This window comes from Strongyloides ratti, scaffold srae_chrx_scaffold0000002 (assembly GCF_001040885.1).
Source record: "Strongyloides ratti genome assembly S_ratti_ED321, scaffold srae_chrx_scaffold0000002".
In the NCBI taxonomy this organism is placed as follows: Eukaryota; Metazoa; Nematoda; class Chromadorea; order Rhabditida; family Strongyloididae; genus Strongyloides; species Strongyloides ratti.
Genome location: NW_020171510.1, coordinates 1,316,628 through 1,337,305, shown reverse-complemented (window position 1 = coordinate 1,337,305; position 20,678 = coordinate 1,316,628). Strand labels below are relative to the sequence as shown.

The 20,678-nt window shown below is 23.4% G+C and overlaps 3 protein-coding genes across 3 annotated transcripts; 2 read left to right on the top strand and 1 right to left on the bottom strand.

Annotated features, from left to right (window-relative positions):
- Positions 1-298: 298 nt before the first annotated feature.
- Positions 299-14,899, top strand: SRAE_X000128600 (Hypothetical protein; the record flags this gene model as incomplete). The annotated part of the gene is made up of 9 exons (XM_024647240.1): positions 299-410; positions 2,449-2,799; positions 2,845-2,877; positions 2,931-2,978; positions 4,239-4,610; positions 4,697-13,702; positions 13,816-14,115; positions 14,194-14,741; positions 14,789-14,899. 9 exons carry the CDS (start codon positions 299-301, stop codon positions 14,897-14,899), a joined length of 10,881 nt encoding a protein of 3,626 aa, XP_024498750.1.
- Positions 14,900-15,554: 655 nt separating this feature from the next.
- On the bottom strand, positions 15,555-16,247 carry SRAE_X000128500 (Hypothetical protein; the record flags this gene model as incomplete). The annotated part of the gene is made up of 1 exon (XM_024647229.1): positions 15,555-16,247. One exon carries the CDS (start codon positions 16,245-16,247, stop codon positions 15,555-15,557), a length of 693 nt encoding a protein of 230 aa, XP_024498749.1.
- A 1,047-nt stretch (positions 16,248-17,294) lies between these two features.
- On the top strand, positions 17,295-18,792 carry SRAE_X000128400 (Protein of unknown function DUF858,methyltransferase-like family-containing protein; the record flags this gene model as incomplete). Its single annotated transcript, XM_024647218.1, has 2 exons — positions 17,295-17,542; positions 17,583-18,792. 2 exons carry the CDS (start codon positions 17,295-17,297, stop codon positions 18,790-18,792), a joined length of 1,458 nt encoding a protein of 485 aa, XP_024498748.1.
- Between the last annotated feature and the right edge of the window lie 1,886 nt (positions 18,793-20,678).

Genomic DNA, 20,678 nt, shown 5'->3' with positions numbered 1-20,678 from the left:
TTTCTATAATTTATAACATTATTGTCTTTATAATATATATCACCTTTTTAATATTATTATTTATTATATTAATAATATAATATATATATATAATATAATTTTTTTTTAATCTTATTTTTTTAGTTTCATCAATTTTTATTCTACCTTTTACAAACGTGTACCGTTCTAAAGAGAGAAAAAAATAATTTAACATATTTAATAATTATAAATATAAACTATTAAAAAAAAAAAAAAGTTATTCAACAAAATTTTTAAAAGATAATTTTTTTTTATAATCATCTATACAAATTATTTAAAAATGGTGCCTGATTGGCAACCTAGAAATATTATATTGGCTTTATTAAGTATTATTTCATTCCTAAATTTTACCATACCAGCTCCATTATCGGGAAATGCTCCACAACAAATTGGTAAGTATTATAAATTAATAAAAAATATAATTTATATGATTGATTTATTCAAATAATGTTTTTATTATGAAAAAATAATATTCAAAATATTTCAACCATTACTTATAGTTAGGTAAACTAACAAATAGACATCCAATTAAGATAACTATAAATTATTTATAGTTAGTAAGAATTTAACAAAAGTGATAGGGCTCTTTTTAACTTTTTGTAATAAAGAAATATTAAAACACGTTTAGATTAAATGCTTTAATTGTTTACTTAGCACCATATTTGTATGATAACTACTACTATTTAATATATAAAATTATGAAACTTTTCTTCAACAGGTTCTTTTCTTAAGACAATAACTTTTTTATTGTTAAACATTATCCAAAATTTAAAGATATATTTAAATTAAACATTCATTTTGATTAAATTTTATTAATTGACCATAAAATATGAATAAAAATTAAATTTACTTTTTCAATAAAAAGATATATAATATTTGAATTGAAAAATAATCTTTTAATTTATAAAATATTAAAAAAAAATTTAATATATAATTTGATTTTTAAAGATAAATTATAATATGTTGCAATTAAAAATGAAAATTATTTAATAATTAAAATTTTCTTAATTAATCTTTTATAACATAATGCCACTTAAAAAAGTGTTACATTAAAATGATATATTATAAAGGCATTTTTACATAAATTTTTTGATAATAAAAACATTATAAATTTATTAAAAATTTTTTCTATCAATGTAATGTATAACAATAATATTGTTATAATTTGATTTATAGTATTATTAAATAAATATCTTTTAATTTATTAGTTATAAATTTATTATTTATCTTGGAATAGATAACAAATATAATATGTTTCAAAAGAATAAAAATAGATATCCCTTTATTCATATATAGGTATCATAAAATGAAGAATGTATTAAATTCTTCAATGAAAGGTAAACTACAAAAAAAGACTCGTTAACCTTGTATAGATATCAACAAATTAAAAATATGATAATATTTCTTATTAAATTTTTTTTTTTTTAATTTAACTTTTTAGTTATAAAACTATCTAGCATACTTAAATATATTTTTTATTTATTTATTTATCTTAGGCACTTCCACATAATTAGATAGATATTACTTGTTATATATATATATATAATTAAAATTTAGTTTCTTTCTTCCTTATTATAAATGTTGAAATAAAAATTTAAATTTTTAATCAGGTTTAATTATGTGTAGTAAAGTGATTTCATCAAATAATTGTAAAATTTAATGAGCGATCACTATTATGATGTTTGAATAAATTTATACTAGGTGACGGTGATTCCTTTATTTATTATTATAATATAATATACATATAAAATAATAGGTATAAGAAAGTAAAACCACAACTTAAGATGGTATTTTTTTAAATTTTACGGCTAATATCACAACTTTGTTACATATATTACACCTTTTAATAATAACCTTGATATCAAATAATAAATTTCTTTTTTTACTTTCTATTTATTTAAAGAATGCCGTCAATTTACAATATTTTTATATTAAAATAAAGTCAAAAGAGAACATTATTTTTAAATATAATGATTACTAGAAAAAAAAAAAGATCAAAGTAAGAAAAATTATAGAGCCTTGATATGTAATGAAAAAAAAAAGTTTTTAATTAGACACTTTTTTTTAACATACATTAATGTATAAATAGATACTTAAATTTTTTTTTATTAAAAAAAAAGCCATACAATACATTTTTTTACTAGTTACAACATTACTCATCATATAATAATACTTTTTTTATTTTTATTTTTTTACAAAAGAAATAGTAAATTTGCAAAAAGTTTTTTTTTTTTTTGTCAATTACCATTATCTTTTTGAAATATTTTTATGATAAGTTATGATTACCTTTATACAAATATCAGTGTATTATCAAAAGTCATTAAAATATGTAGATATTGAAAAAAAATTTAAAAATATATATATATTAAATAAATATAACAAGATAATAAAAAAAAAAGATATTTAATGGCTCATTATTTTTTTTTTTAGCTCAATGTCCAGGAAATGAAATTTACGGTTATGTGAATGGTACACAAATAGGAAAAAGACAAGACTATATCCATCTAGAAATGGAAGATCTAGATTTAGAAGAATGTATTAAACAGTGTTATGGAAATCATTTTTGCTATTCAATTTACTATGATGAAACATTAAAAAATCGTTGTGTCTTTTATTATTTTGCAGGATACAATTGTACCGGTAGACCATTAATTCTATCTTCAAATCTTAAATATGAGGGTAAACCAATAACATTCGATTGTATCAGATGCCCGGGAAAAGGTGATATTATATCAACAACTGAAATATCAACAGTTGGGAACATAAATGTTAATAGTATAGGTAAAATTAATTCGGTAGATGATAATAAAATCAAATCTATTAAAGGGGCTAATATTAATCAACAAATATCAAATACTGGTATGTTTTTATATTTTTATTTTATTATAAAATTAATAAATAAATATTTTTAGGTGATTCATCTTCTAATGATATGATTAATCAAATCCCAAATAGTTCAGGTAGGTTTTTTTTGTTTTTATAATTTATAACAAGTATCAAAAATTAATATACTTTTTTTTTATATTATAAATCAAATTTGATTATATTAATATAATGAAAGAGAAAATATGTAAGAAAAGTAAATATAACAATGTATTGAGTATGATAATTTAGAACTACTTATAATTTTTAACATGATAAACCAATCAACCTTGTATACTTACTTAAAATTAAACAATAATATATTATATTATTATTATTATTATTATGTCTAACATCTATACATTATACATAATAATAGAAGTATACTAAAGATAAAAAATTGATATCTCTTTTTCCGGTTAAATTTTATACAAAGTGTATATTAATTATCAACCCGCGTCACTCTTCTTTATTCAAAACAACTTTTTTTACTAGATATAACATGAATTTTAAGAGCGTAACAGAAAAATAAAAATATGATAATTTTACATATCTTTCAAAAACACCAATTAATAAAAGAAGTAATTTTAAATTTATATTAATTACAATAATTTTTATTATTTTAAAATTTTACATTCCATCAATTGGAAAGATAATAATTTAATTATATTACTTTATGAAGTAATATATTTATTTACATAACATATGCTTTTTAAAATTTTGTAAACAAATTTTTAGTATCAAAAAAGTACAATATTTTATAATTGTAGTAACTTAATCAAATGTCATATAAGAGTGAATTAATCACAAATATCACTTAAAAATAATACTATTTTGTTGTATTTGTATTCAAAAAAAAATTGCAAATAAAAATATGTAATTGTAGCTTTGTGTAATGTTAAGAAAATCATAACTGTATGACCTTCGAATTTTTCTGTAACATTATAGAAAAAAAAATTAGAAAAATTACTCATAGGTATTTAGATCATTTCAATTATAAAATGACGAAGATTTTTTTTTTTTAAATAAGTTTTTATATTTTAAAATAAATGTATTAAAAATAAAATGAGGAATTTTTTAAACGATTTATCCTTGGTGTTCCAATAATTGGCAAATTTTTAAATGTTTTTTTGAATACCATTTTAAAATTATAAAAATAGTAATAAAACTTTTATTAAAATTCTAACATAATAACAAATAAATAATAACTATAAAAAAAAACACACTTCTAACTGTTAAAAATTATAGGGGTTTACAATAACTAATATTAGTATAATGTATATATAATATTATGAATAATAATAAGTTACTTACACCAATAAAAAAATATATATTTATATATTTTTTAACTCTTTTAGATAATTCATCTTGCATTCTTGAATTTATTCCTAATTTTGAGGATGTTGGAGATGAGATTGGTGAACTTTTTACTAATGTTATCAATGATATAAAGGATGAAAGAGAATGCGCAAAATTATGCCATAAATCTAATTGTGATTATGCTGTATATAAACCTTTAACAAAAACGTGTTCCTTTATCTCAGATTATTTTGGATTTATTAAAAATTGTTCAAGCAGGCCCTTACAAAATTTTATTATTGGTGTTATGGAATCTAAAATTATTGAAACTATCCAAATTGAGTGTATAAGATGTAGACAAAATCATATTGAAGATGTTAAAAATATCTTTAATAACCAGATTAAACATTCTAGTCACAATAATAATGAGGGTAAATACATTTTTTTGTTTAAAAATAAAATTGGGGATTAAAGTTTATTTTTTAATTTAAAATATTTATCTTTTTTTTATTTATAGGTGAATGGCATTCTATGACTGTTGATCCAGGTGATGCTGTTACATGGCCAACTAATTTACAATTATCAGGACATTGTATTGTTGTATTCCAAATTGATGAATCACAAGAAACATTAAAAAATATAGAATTTTCAAATACAACAGAGCTTCAAACTGTTGAACAATGTGCTGCTTATTGCTATAAATCATCATGTAGTAATGCTGTTTTTGAATTTTTAGAACATGGAAAAGGACTATGCAAAATTAGTACTAAAACAGCTGATACATGTAGCGGAAATCTTCAACATCATTATAGATTTTATACAACTAAATCTGTTTTAATTCAATGTATAAGATGTTTAGCAAAAAAACCAACAACTCATTCTCCACATGCATTAATGCCAGGAAGTATTGAGATAACAACAACATCTATTCCAGAGTTAAAAACATCTAGTTTATCACCAGAACAACAATATGAATCTAATGAAGGTGGAGGAACAGAAACAAAAACGATTACATCTTCAGATGGCATTGTTGATAAAGGTGGTGAAGTTGATGATGATATTATAATGGAAAGTTCTCATAAAAAAACAGCAGGTCCTCCATCATCAGCTCCAGTTGATGAAATTGAAATAAAATCTGGCGCTACTTTATCAACAAACAATGGTAATACTGATGAAAAAGAATCAGTACCCTTATCAACAACAGAAATATCAATGACAGATTCTTCCAATAGTAAAGAAAAAATAACGATTGAAAGTGTTACAACAACGACTTTATTACCCTTAACAACAATAGAAACATTAGTTGAAAATAAAACAATATCTCAACAAACAAAAGAAAAAGAAGATGCTTATCTCCGAAGTTGTATCGTAACATTCCAAGTAAAACCATTTTCACTAATTGATGAACCAAGGGAAGATGAACCATTAATGGAATTTGAATTTATAACAGATTCTGTAACTATTTGTGCATCAAAATGTTACAATAATGGTTGTACAGGTGCTATATATAATTCAGAAACAAAAAAATGTGTGTTACAATTAGGAAAAGTACTTAAATGTATTGGAGGTGATACATATAATAATTATTTTCCTGAAAAAAATGAAAAAATTAGAATATTTTGCCTATCTTGTACACCAAGTAATTTAAAAGGTATTGAAGGTCAAATTAAAAGTAATAAAAATGCTGAAGAATCAATAGCTGTTACAAGTACTACTGAATTAAATAAAGAAATTTTAGAAGTTGAAGATAATCATAGTGTAACATCAAGTCCATCTATCAAACCTGGGTCAGTATTTGATAAAATGACAACAAAACCAAATGAAGAAAATAAAAAAACATCAATAATTGTTAACAAAAAAGATAAAGAAGAAGATCAATCATCAAAATCACATACGGTTGACCAGTCAATTGAGACAACTACATTATCCATAAAAAATCACACATCAAATGAAACGTTAGAAAATAAAGAAATGGCTACTAGTTTACCAAAAAGTATAAATGAAAACGAGTCAACAACATCTATTCCTTTAGAAGAAAAAAAAGAAAATATTGAGACAAGTACAAAAATTTCCGATTTAGAAGAAAAAGAGGAAGATACCATGACAACAGCTTCATCAAAAAGTTTGGAAAATAATGAACAAACTACTATCTCTTCAGATATAAATAAAAAATCTGAAACTTCTAATATTGATTCTGATGTTGAAGGTAGTGGAATTTCAAGTACTTTATCAGAAAATGAAGACAAACAAACTACACTTATTTCTCAAAATAGAGAAAACAATAATGCTAGAACTGATGCTCCAGAAGTTACAAAAGAAGAAAGAAAAACCACAGTAAGTCTAGAAAAAGAAGAAACACAAACAAGTGATATTGAAGAAATTAAAGAAACAACAATAATGCCGATTACCGAAAATGATAAATCAACTGTATCTTCTAAAGTTAATGAAAATGAAGATTTAACTACATCTACTTTTGTTACAAAAGAAGGAGTAGAAACAACTATCGTTCCAGAAAGTGAAAATAGTAAAAAAATAACAACTATAACCAATAAAGATGGAGAAGACAATGAAGCTAAGATTTCTTCAACAAAAATAAACAATGAAGAAGTAGAAACAACTACTTCCCAGGAAATTGAAAGTTCAAAAACAACTAATATCAAAGATATAGAAGAAATTAACATTACACAAACCACTTTTGTAGATTCTCAAGATAAAATGAAAACCACGTCTGTCCCTGAAACTGATATATCAACAGTATCTTCTAAAAATGGAATTAATGTAGAAGAGACAAACGTTACAACACCTGTTTCTGAAGGTTCCCAAAGTAAAATAGACACTACTATGACATCAATTGTAGATTCTAAAGAAGATGAAAATGACAGGGTAACAACGTCTGTCCAAGGAAGTGTTAACGAAAACATAGACACAACTACAATTCCACAATCTCAAAAGGAAGACAATGAAATAAAGACTACCCATTTGGAAAATATGGAGAATTTTAAAACAACAACAATTGCTCAAGAATTACCAACAAAATCTTCAAATGTTGAAAATACTTTTGAGACTACCACTATAAATCCAGAACTTGGTTTAGAAATAAGTAAAGACAATAAGTCTAGTGAATTAAAAAAACCATCAGAATCAGAGTCTGTCTTATCTACAACAATAAGTTCAGAAAACATCGAGCAGACACCTGAGATAACAACTATTTTACCAGAGAGTGAGACGGAATCTAGTATTAACAAAAATAAGGAAGAAACTGCTACAACATTATTAATACCTGTTGATTTTGAAACTACAACTGACAAAGGATTGGATAATAACAAAAATAATGAAGAAGCATCAACATTAAAACCTATTTTCAAAGATAAATCTGAAACAGATGAACCACTAGAAGGAAGTGGAATAGATGAGATTGAAGGTAAAGCTTCTACTATAATAAATATTACTGATGAACCAACCGAAAAAGAAATTTCTACGACTGAGGGAACAAAAACTACAATTATACCTATCATTGATAGTGAACAAAATACAGAGAACCTCTTCCCAGAAGAAAAAAAATTAACTACTGGAAATCCAATTGATATTGCATCTACAACAATCTCCACAATAGCTAAAGAATCACCATCTTCAAATGCAGAAGACAAATTTGAAAGGACTACAATTTCTTCAGAAACAGAAAAAACTGAATTAGAAACTGTTCAATTAACAGAGCAAAATACTACATCAACGATAGAATCAGATAAATTTGAAACAACAACATTTTCTTTACCAGAAATGGGATTAGAAATATCCAGAAGTAAAGGATTACAAACAACAATTGAAAAAAATATAAATAAAACCGATGACAAGATTGATAATGATTTCACTACAAAATTACCTGATGAATTACATTTGAATCCTAAAGATGAAATAAATGTGAAAGAATTTGAAAGAGAAGATGAGTCATCAACAACATTAGTAGCAAAAGTTGAAGAAAACAATAAGAAATTATCTGTAGAAGGACTAGATACTACAACAGCTATTATTGAATTCGAGAAAGGGGATGAAGATAAACCAATAAACTCGGAAGATAAAAATAGTGAGTTAGAAACTACAATTGTTTTTAATTCTGACAAACAAAGTATTTTAACTACTACTCTTCCGGAGGAATTAGCAAAAAAAGAAGAAGTTCAAATTAATAATGAACAAACAAACAAATCTTCAACCAAAGTTAGTGAAGAAAATCTCAACAATGAAAGCAAAACAACCGTTATCTCAGATACTGAAGAAATGACAACAACTATAATTATACAAACAGAATCAAAAAAAAAAGAAAATGATGTCACTAGTATTGCTCCAAATGTTTCAGAAGATAATGGAAAAACAACAGTTAGATTTACTGATGAAGAAAAGATAATAACAACTACAACAACATCTATTGAAAAAGAAACAACTGATGTTACCACTGTTGCTTCAAAATCTAATGAAGCAAGTAAATCAGGAATAAATCGTGAAGACGATGATTTAGTTGAAAAAATAAATTCCGAATCAGAAACAACTATTGAAGCGGTTGATTTTGAAAACAAACAAACAACGATGACTCTTCCACATACAGTAAATGAATTTTCTACAAGTAATCCAGAAATCAAGGAATCAAAAGGTGAAACTGAAAATAATAAAGAATTCGATACATTAACAACGGTCTCTCCAGAAAATGAAAAAGACTTAACAAAAAACCCATCGGAAGTGACAATTCAGACCGAAAAATCAAAAACAAAAAATATTCCTGAGAGTGAACACACTGTAGAAGAAGGATCAGGAGAGGGCGAGGAAGAAGAAAGTGGCGAACCGACAAGTATTACTGGTGAAATTGATAATGAAAATGATAAAACAACAACTGTATCTGCTATTGGTGAAGAAAAACTCACAGAAACATCAAAAGCTTTGATAGAAAATGAGACTATCGAACCATCGACTATCTCTTTAGGCAATGAATTTATCGCAACAACTCCAAACGATTTGAATGAATTTAAAACTGATATTGACACGACAACACCTAATTCTTTAAACAAAACTGAAAAAAAAGAGGAAGAAATTACTACAACATTAAACACAAATGAAAAGAATGGTGAATCAAAATCTTCTACTATACTTACAACTGTTGACTTTGAAAGTTCTGGAAAACCTTTACAAGGAAATGCTTTTGGCGAAAAAGGAATGGTACTTCAAACAACTATTTCTCCAGAAAAAGAAGAAGGATCTACTGACAAACAAACAACATTTTTACCAGAGAATAAAGTAATTTCAGGTGAAAATCATGCAACACATTTTCCAGAAAATGAAGAAGGATCTACTGATATACAAACAACATCTCTACCAGTGAATAAAATAATTTCAGGTGATAATCATGCAACACATTTCCCAGAAGATGAAGAAGAATCTACAGACACTCAAACAACATTTTCATCAGAACATAAAGTAAATATTGGTGAATCTCAAACAACACCTTTACCAGAAAGTGAAGAAGGATCAACAGAAAGTCAAACACAACCTACAAAAGAACATAAAAATGATTCGGACATTAATAAAGAAGTAATTGTAAATGAAAAAGAAAAAGAGTCTATGGAAAATCAATCAACATCTATACCTGAACTCAAAGAAGATTTTGATATAACCAAAACAACACAATCACAAGAAAAAGAAACTGTTGACAAAGAAAAATTAACAGAAGGTAATGATAAAGAAGAATTTGAATCAAGTGGAAAGGAATTGGTTGATAATCAAGAATTTTCTTCAAATAATACAAACGGTCTTCCAGAAATGGGCTTAGAAATTTCACGATTTAGAGGGCTATCGGGAAGTCTACCAAACAAAACAGAAGAAACAAATGTTTTTCCTAAAACAAGTCATAATGAAGATGAAAATTTCTCCGTTACTATTTCAACTGAAATAAATAAAGGAGATGAATCAACGTCACCTATTGATTTAGATAAAAAGTTAGAATCAACAACAATTCAATCAATAAAGATTGATTCAACTGACAACTTTGAAAGTAGCGGTATCAATGATTCAACCGAGCCCACAGTTATCAGTTCTAAAACGACGACAACAAATGTAGAAACAACTGGAAAAGAATCTGAAGAAGGAAATAATACAACTAAAGAAATATCATTAGATTCTATTACAACTGTTCTTCCAGAAGCTGAAAGTAGTGGAATAGAAGAAGAAAGCAAAACTATTGTAACTGAAATACCGACTATAAAAAGTGAAGTTGAATTGAAGAATGCTGAAGAATTGTTTCCCGATGACGAGCAAATAGAACGTATACGTACTCAATCTTCTACTACTAAATCAATTTCTGAAACAGTTATAACAACAACAGAACCTTCTGGTTCTGCTTTTGTTACTGAAAACAGTGAACAATCAGAAGAAAAAGAGACTCCAATAAAAACTACTGTAAAATATAATTTTAGTACTGACTTGAGTACAGTTGAAACAACATTTGATGATACAAAAAGTAAAGTAATTTCAACACAAGTTTCTGAAGTAATAATTACAACAACAGCTATACCAATTGATGAACAATTATTTACAATTCAACCTTTTAAAGGTTTGGATAACCAATTACCAAAGAAAAATCAAACCGCTAATAATTTAACAATAATTCCAGTTGATACTAAAGAAAATGAGCAAAATAATCAATTTACAACAGAATCAACTTTTAAAACAGATAATCAAGAATTATCAAAAGAAAAAAATATTATTCAAACAACTATAATACCAGAAATAAAAGCAGATAATAATAATGAGGAAGTAGAAGTGTCTACCATGCCTTCAGGTGAAGGAAGTGGTGAAGAAATAGCAACCACTTTAATTAATGATTCAAATCTAAGCGGAGTTTCCCAAACAACAGTGCCAACAACAAAAACTAATGAAGATAGTTTAACAATAGTTTCTTCTACTGAAAAAGAAAAACAAAGTAGCGATGTAAACAGTTTTAAAACAACTGAAACATTAATAGATGACAACGATAACATTAAAACAACAGTTAGTGTAAATAAAGATAAAAATGATAATGAAGAACATATAGAAACTACTATTCCAACGATTCATGAAGAAAAATCTAATGAGGCTACCACAAAAACAGATAAAGAAACTATTATTGATAGTGAACAAGAAGATTCAAATGTTACTGTAGAACCTTTGTTAAAATCAACTGACTTTGATTTAGGTAAAAAAATTTCTACGACAACAGAAGAAAAGGTTCATTCAACTAAAGTTCCATCTGTATCAAATGAAGAAACGACAAACTTCGAAGGTTCAGGTGAAGAAGTAGAAACTACAACACAAGAAAATCAAAAAAGTGATAAGTTTGTTACAAAACAAAAAATAGAAGATGAATCATTATTCACAACTATTTTACCAATAACTAAAATAGCTATAATTAAGGATGAAGATAAAACGACAATTTTAACACCATTGAAAAGTGGTGTAGAAGGAGAACAAAACGACAAATCAGATAAGGAAATTTTTGTTAAAAATGATAATGCAACAACATTGAACAAATCTTCATCTAAAAATGAGGATGAAAAAGTAATTATCACAGCTTCCACTGTCAAAACAATATTAAATGAAACTAATTCAAGCAATGAAGATACAAATGATGAAAATAAAAAACCTGAAATTCAAGAATCATTCAAACAAGATAATAGTCAAACAACAGAAGGTTCTTTACAGACAACACAGAAACCAACCACAGTAGAAATTAAAAAAGAACATACGACTACAAAAGAAATAGAATCAGAAGGACCAGCCTTTGTAACTGAATCACCTGAAATTTCAGAAACAAAAGAAGATCATTTTTCAGTAACAATACTATCACCTACTGAAGATATAAATAAATCTAAACCAACCGAAATGGAAACATTTGACAAAACTACAGAATCATTGTCAACATCAACAGGTACAGTTGATATTGAAAAAGTAACTTCGGAACAAATAGATGACAAAGTCGAAGAGTTGATACCGCAAGAAAAGAAAAAAGAAGATGAGCTTGATGCAAGCAAAATTGATTTTGGACCAACAACAACATTAAAAATGGGTAAAATCGATGGAGAAATAACAACTATTGAACCAGCACAAGTTTCAGATAACGATAAAGAATTACAATCAACTACTTCTACTATTATAACAGAAGATGATGGTTCAATTATAGATACATCAATACTAAAAACAGGCACTATTGATACATCTAATCCAAAAGAAACCGATGTTACATTAATATCTGGAGATTCAATTGCTACAACATTAAATGTAAAAAATGAAGAAGATTCTGAAGTTACTACAGTTAAAACAAATTTAAATGACAAAATCGAAACAATAATTACTAATATACCATTTACTACAGAATCTATTGATTTAACTAAAACAACAATTGAAAGTGATGAAATCCAAAGTAGTAAAAACGATATTAATAAAAATGAAATGTCTACAATTTCTCAAGAAGCTTTTGTTACAGATAAAACAGAAATTTCAACACATAAAGTTAAAACAGACAGTGAAATTAATGTTGAAACAACAACATTTTATGATGACACAGCTAAAAAGATATCTATAAAACCGAATAGCAATATTGATATTTCATCTTCCAATACAGAAACAACAGTTTTACCAGAATCTGAAGGAATAACGCTTCAATCTAATGAAAATATTAAACATTCTTCACAAGAAACAACTACTTCTACAATTATTGAAACAACAAATAATGAAGAAAAAGACAAAAATGAACAACCAGTAGCAATAACAATGTCTGTTGAAAATTTAACAACTCAACAACCTTCAGAAAGTGAAGATAGAAAATCTGAGTTCACTAAAGTTAATGAAGAAACAACAGTTCATACTGATAATGAAGAAATTAATAGTACAATTTCTCCTGAAGAAAAAACAAATATAGATAATATTGAAAATGAATCTAAAGTAAAAACCGATGAAACTACACCAACTTTAGATGAAATTCAAACTACAATAATCCCAGAAACAAAAATATCAAGTGATCTAATTACAACTCAATCAACAGAAGAGTCAACTGAAAGACCTATTAAAGCAGAAACAATAGATTTTGTTAGTGTAACAACAACAGTTTCATCTCATCAAAATGAATCAACATCTAGTGATTTAACTACAACGGAAGCAACATCTGCTGAAACAAAATTAGTGGGAACTGCTGAATCAATTGATGCTGTATCTATTGATAAACACATAAATTTACCAAAAACAGTTGGAAAAGTTGACTCTAAGCTTTCAAGTAATGAAAAACCATCAAAAGATAGTGATTCTGAAGAAAAATTATCAGATAAAGATGATTATGAAGATAAAATATTAACAGAAAATAATGATTCAGAGTCTCAAAATAAAGTATATACAACTACAGAACCACCTGTTGAAGCAGTTGCTGATTTAGTACATACATTAACAAGAACAAATGATCTTGATTTATTATTAAGGGGTGCCACAAAACAATTGGTAGATATTCGAAAAAATGGTAAGTCTTAAAATTTATTTTTATGTATACAAATTTATAATAAAGTAACATATTTAACTAAAAAAAAAATAAGTCATTTTGCTTTTAAACTAACTTTTTTTTCTAACATTTAGCTAAATGTGGAGTTAATACTCTTCGTTTTGCTGCTCGTCCAATGAAAGACTTCAGTCAAGAATATGAAGTTATTGAGTCAGTAACATCATTGTATGCATGTCTTGAAACATGTTATATAACAGGGTGTAAAAAAGCTGCTTTTGTTCCATATCCACAACCAAAATGTTTAATGCATTATGAGCTTGGATCAAAATTAACTAATTCATGTACTACATCCTCGGTTTATCAATTAACAACTCATTGGCATTTTTCTAATCCAAGTGAAGTTATTGAGATATTATGTCTTGTCTGTGATAACGGTATGTTATGTAACTAAAATTGAGATTGCTTTTTTGATTTTTTTTTATGTTTATTTTAAATTAACTTTTTCTGTTTAGATAATGAAAATTCAAATGAAAAATTACAAATAGAGAATGTTTTTAATATTCTTATTGATGATAAACGCAAAGGAATGGAACAACAAGCATTTATTACAGAAATATGTAATGGTGCAGGAAGATTAGAATTCCAAGTTAAACCTGTATCAAAATTCCCAAGACTTAATATTACTCATGATGTACCAGCAAATTCACCAGCTGAATGTGCTATGAAATGTAAAGAAAATAATCATTGCGATTTGGCTGGTTTTGTTCCATCACCACATGCAAAATCATCTGGACTTTGCCTTTTGACATCAGATACACATTATTGTGATCATGATGATGAAACATATAAACATGTTCCACAACATCAATCAGAAGTACCATTCCTTCTTCATTGTATCAGATGTTCAAAATGTAGGTATAATATGAATCCTGTTATTCCAGGAATAACAGAAGTTATACCATTTGAAACAACAAAAACAGTTAACAATATTGAGGAATGTGCTTTACAATGTAGCAATTCTAAATGTACAGTAGCTCAATTTAATCCAAAATCATCAACAGTAAGTTTAATTTAATTTATTTAATATAATATCAAATATAATTATAGTGTTCAACAACTATAAATCCATCTTTCAAAAATACTTGTCCAACAGAGAAAGCACTTCAAGTTGATGGAAGTCTTCAAATTCGTCTTCATTGTGTCAGTTGTACTAACTAAAAAGGCAAATAAAAAGACAATAATTATGAAACAACGACAAAAAAAATGAAATAATCTCTTACTTTACGTGAATTTGATCTTTATTTTATAATTTCAAAAGATGAGAAAAATATTATATATTTTTAATGAGCGCAACTATTTTAAATAGTAACATTATAATTTTAAATTTTAAAAAATACTTTTTACAAATCAACCTTTATAAACAAAGAAAAAAAAAACTACTGTTTTTTTTTAATATTGGTTTGATTATAAAATAATTTCATTTATATGGTAATATTTTAATTGAATATATATATATAAAAATTTTTTGTTAAGAATGATAAATATTTCTTTTAATTATCAAAATTTTTTTATCATATTATTTTGTACTTATCAAAAAAGAATATATATATCAAAAGAAAATATACATTACATTTTGAATTGATGTAAAAAGTCAATTAAAGAGCGACAACGAAAACTATTTTTGATATGTTGTGCCATCTCTTCCTCTTTTTTTCTATCAATATTTTATTTTTAATTTTTTGTACAATTTAGTATCATCATTTTACTTAAAAATCTAATTTTTTTTTTATTATTGTTTAAATAATGTTTTGATGCAATAAAATAATTAAATGTTTTATTTAAAAAAGTGTTATATAAAAAAAATTCCTTAAAATCAATTCTTTTTTTTCTTAATTTTAATTTCATTATCATTTTTTGTTGATTTCTTTCTAAAAATTGGTACTTCCCATGTTTTTGGAGGATAAATATAATAAAGTGTAAAATATAATCCAATAGTTGCTAATCCAACAATTTGTGTATACATTTTATAATAATTGCCTGTCATAAATGAATGAATAAAGAATTGTGAAAGTATAAAAGCAAATGCACATGTTTGTTGAAATGGTATATATTCAGTTGTTTTAATCTTAAAAACATTATACACATCAGCAATTGCTGGAACAAATCTTAATGAATTTGAAAATGAAGCCATTCTACCGATAAATACAGTTCCTTCTTCGAATATCAATGAATCGGTATAATGTAAAACAAGATATGTACAAATTAACATTACAATATTTTTTCCAATAAATGTTACCTTATTTGATGAATAAAATAAATAAATTAAAGTATATATTCCATTTAAAATTAACATAATAACTAAAAATGTATTTTGATTATCAATTTGACTCATTAATCCATATTTTAACCAAACAGCATTAATATATGTTGACGTAATATAACCAATTGAAGGAAATCCATCTGAAGATTTTTTTTTATACCATTCTTTTATAGTTATTAATGGTAAAAAACAAAGAGAAATACCTAATAAACCAACATAAATACCAAATATATCAGTAAGATTCATAATATTTTATTTTAATAAAAGATAAATATCTTTTAAAAAAATATTTCTTAATAATAATTTAACAAGAAATATATTTTATTAATAAACTTCTAAATATATATTTAAAAAATGATAAGATAAGGAGAATTATTAATAAAATTGTTCTAAGATTACAATTTGATCATATTTTGTCAATATTGTAGCATAAAATGTCACAAAAATTAAGATTATATTAAATATTTCAAAATAATTTTCTTTGTTTAATAATATGATAATTATATTTTAAAAGATATTTTTTAAATATTAGTATACATCTAGTTCAAAAAAATCTTAAAATTATAAAATAGTTTTTAATAAAAAAAACTTTTTGTATAAACAAAACTGCAAATAATAACATTTTTTTAAACAAAATATAATTTTTTTAATATACATATTAATTCATTTTGATTTATATATATGTATAATACAATAAATCACTTAATTTTTCCATCAAAATATTATTTATACAAAATTAATATTGTTATATAAAACTTTTTTCATGAGAAATAAATTATTTTGATAAACATAATAAATTTCTATATCATTTTTTATGATATCAATCATATTAATATATTAACAATATTTCTCAACATTTTTCAATATTTGTTTAAATTTAATTTTCCTCAATTTTTTAATGTTTATTTTTAAAATAATTTTTTTCGACGTATATTTTTTTAAGTTAAAAAGTTAAAAAAATTATATTAAAAGACTTTGTAATTTTAAATACATTTATAAAATAGTTATGACACTAAAAAAAATAAATTATTTTAATTTTATATCTGGAAAAAAAAAATTTTCCTGTTAAATTATTTTAAATTATTATATGATGACTAATATGCTTATATATTAATTAGTTCATATTTAGAATTTTCTAATCAATGTAAATTGAATATATTTAACATTTTTAGTTTTCTGTTTTATTTAAAAATTATAATTTTAAATATATTTAGTTAATTTAAATAAATTTTTTTTTTTTGATATTTCTTTTTATTAAAACATTTATGTTATTCAAATATATCTAATAATACTATGATAAAAAATGAAAATAAAATTGATATTACTGTACCTGTTAGATCAATTATTGATGATAAAAATATACATTTAAATGAACTTTTTTTAAATATTAAAAAAACCACAAATAATAATACTTTAAAAGAAAAAGTAAACTATGAAAAAGATATTGAAAAAATTCGAATAAAATCAAATAATGATAGCTTTTCTTTTATACCAATTCAATTGAAAAATAAGACTATATTAAATATTAATACTGAATTAAAGTAAGTAAAAATTATGGTTTTTACATATTTAAAATTTTAGTTATCTTTTGTTAAAATCAAATAATTTACAAAAAAAAGAAAATCATCACGAATATTTGAAACACTTTCAAGTTCACGATGATAATGAAAAAATTGACATTATTAATCATGATCAAGATTATTTTTCTTATGACACTGAATCTTTTCATGTTATATTTACTAACAGATTTTTTACATATTTAAATGATAATGATGTTATTAATTTCTTTTCCTCTTGCTTAACTTGGATAAAAGAAGATGGTTTTTTAATCATTAATGAACCATGTATACCACTGATTTCAGAAATTACATCTGTTGAAAATTATTTACTTCCTCAAAAATACTCAAGAAGTGCTTTAAATTATATAAATACTATTGAATCTATAAGAATAATTGATAAATTTGGAAATGTTTGGAAATTTTATATAGATGTTTTAACTTCTAATCAAACATACATTAATTATGAAAAAGAGTGGAGATATCTTATGTTAAGGGCAAAAAAGTGTAGAACAAATTTAAATAATATAGAAGTATCAAAGATTAATTCTGTAAAACATTTATTAGAAAAACTTACTATACATGTTCCTTTGCCAAATTATTGTTATCAATATGCCTGTAAATCATTTGCTGACAATATTTTTTTAAATGAAATTGAAAATTATAATAATATATTTAAAAATCAAAAAAATTCAGAAGAATTAAAATTTGCATACTTTATTTTTCAAAATCCAAAGACTGTTTGGTATAATAGAATATGTCCATTTAGAATTTCAGCAAAAAATGATACTGTAATCTGGTGTAGTGAATCATCATCTGATTTTTATGAATATTCAATTAATAAAGCTAATTATTTCAAGAATAAAAAAATGTTATTTACATATAACAATTCTCATCCAATTGATGCACTAAATGCTCCATCTCAAACAAATTTTGTTTTAAAAGTTTTTATGAGCATTGACATTTTAAATAATTACACTTTAGGATTTAATCATTTTATTAATACACATTATTTTCATACTTCCCGAATTATTCTCCTTGAGTCATATAAAACAAAAGAAGAAAAAAATGAAAAGATAAAAAAAGTATGGGAATTTGTAAAAAAATATAAAATAAAAAATGTAACTAAAATGGTACATAATGAAGTAAAAGATACTTCTTTACCAGACTTATGGAAAACAAAAATTTATTTATTAAAATGGATGATTATTATTATGGATTCTCAAGATTTTTAATAATATAAATTACATTATATTTGAAAACCAGTACATATTTATTCAAACTACAATTTTTTTTTATTAATTTTAAATAATTGATAATTAACAGTTTTTTTATAGATAAAATTATAATTGATAACAAGTTTATTAGATTGAATTTTTATTACAACAATTATAATTTTAAAAATAACTATTTTAATGTTTTTAAATGTTATACTACAAAACAATTTAATTTTTTTTGAATTAGATAAATATATACAAATAAAAACTTTTTTTCATCTCTATATCAAAAATGTATCTTCCATTAAAATTAAATATAGCATAATTTTTATCACATATACCATCTTTAATAATTCCATATTAGAATTTTTAACCTACAACATTTTTTTAAAATACTTTTAATTTTTACACTTTATTATCAAAAATATAGTAGTAAATTATTACAAAACTACAATTTACATTAAAGATAATATAATCTCAAATTTGTAAGAAAACTGAATAATCTAGTATGTCTTTATTTCTTTTTTCTTATCACTACAAAGTTTGAATTTATTTTTATCAAATAAAATGTATATATCATGATCATTTTTTTTAATCATTTTGACTTTATTTTTAATTTTATTCTTATTTTAACTAATCGAGAATATAATTAACTCTTTCGCAAAAAAAAGTTTTATCTTTATGTTCATTCAAACAAAAATAAAATAAAATTTCTTTTTAATTGATAAAAATTACTAATAAACGTTATTACATAAAAAAAATACAAAAAAAAATAACACAAACTTATAAATAAAAAATAAATAAATTTTAACGAAAACAATTTAAATAACAATAATCGAAATAAAGCATGCAAATATTATTAAACTTTTTTTGAATTGAAACAAAGTAATTATTATTTTAAGCTATTTATTATAATTATATTTTAATTATATTTGAAAAAATACAACAAATAAACGATAAATTATAACTACTATTTCTATTGATAAAATATATGTTGGAGTATAATTAAAGTTCTTCTTATAATTTAATTAATTGTACTAATAGTATAAAACATCAAAATAAAAATATTAAATAAAAATTACTCTTAAAAGAAATATATTTTTAAATTAATATATGTTGAATTTAAATATCAACAATACAAAGTTTTTTATATTCTAATAATTTATTTGTCTTGTCAATAGTAAGTCTCCAATCTATTAACTGTTGCAAATATTTAAATATTTTTTAATTACAATAATATGTGTTTCTAAAAAATGACAAAATAATTCTAAAAAAAATATAAAAAAAGATTTTTAAAAAAGAAAAATATTTGTTGAAACAATAAGTTAATGCTATTAGATACAGATAAATTTAAATACATGAATATCTTACTTGTTTAAGTTCTTTTTTAAGTGTTATTTGATTCAAACAATTTATTAATCTATTAGCATTAAAATGAAATAAAATTAATGATATGAAATGTTGATAGAGTCTATTTGAAGATTTATACTAAGAAAAACATTTATTTATTCTTTTCTTCTGATGTCAAAGAAATTTTTATTCTTTTTTTTTACAAGACAATTGTAAATTACAAAAATATTTTTTTGTTATATTTACTTATTCAGAAATGAGAAAAAATTTTCAGATCAATAATTACAAGGATATTAGATAAACTAAGGCATTTTAAATTGAATGGTTTGTTGTTATGACGACTTTTTAATTTGGTTTAAACTTAAACAAATTTTTAGTTCTTAAATATTAAATTAATATGTTTACGATTATAGAAAAAAAAAATATTTTAAATTACTTTTTAAATTTGTTTCTAATTTTTTTATACTTTTTTGGTAAATTTTTTAAATTACAAAAATGGGTATACAAATAAATTGTTTACTTTAATAAATATTTTATCAAAAAATAAGACAAAA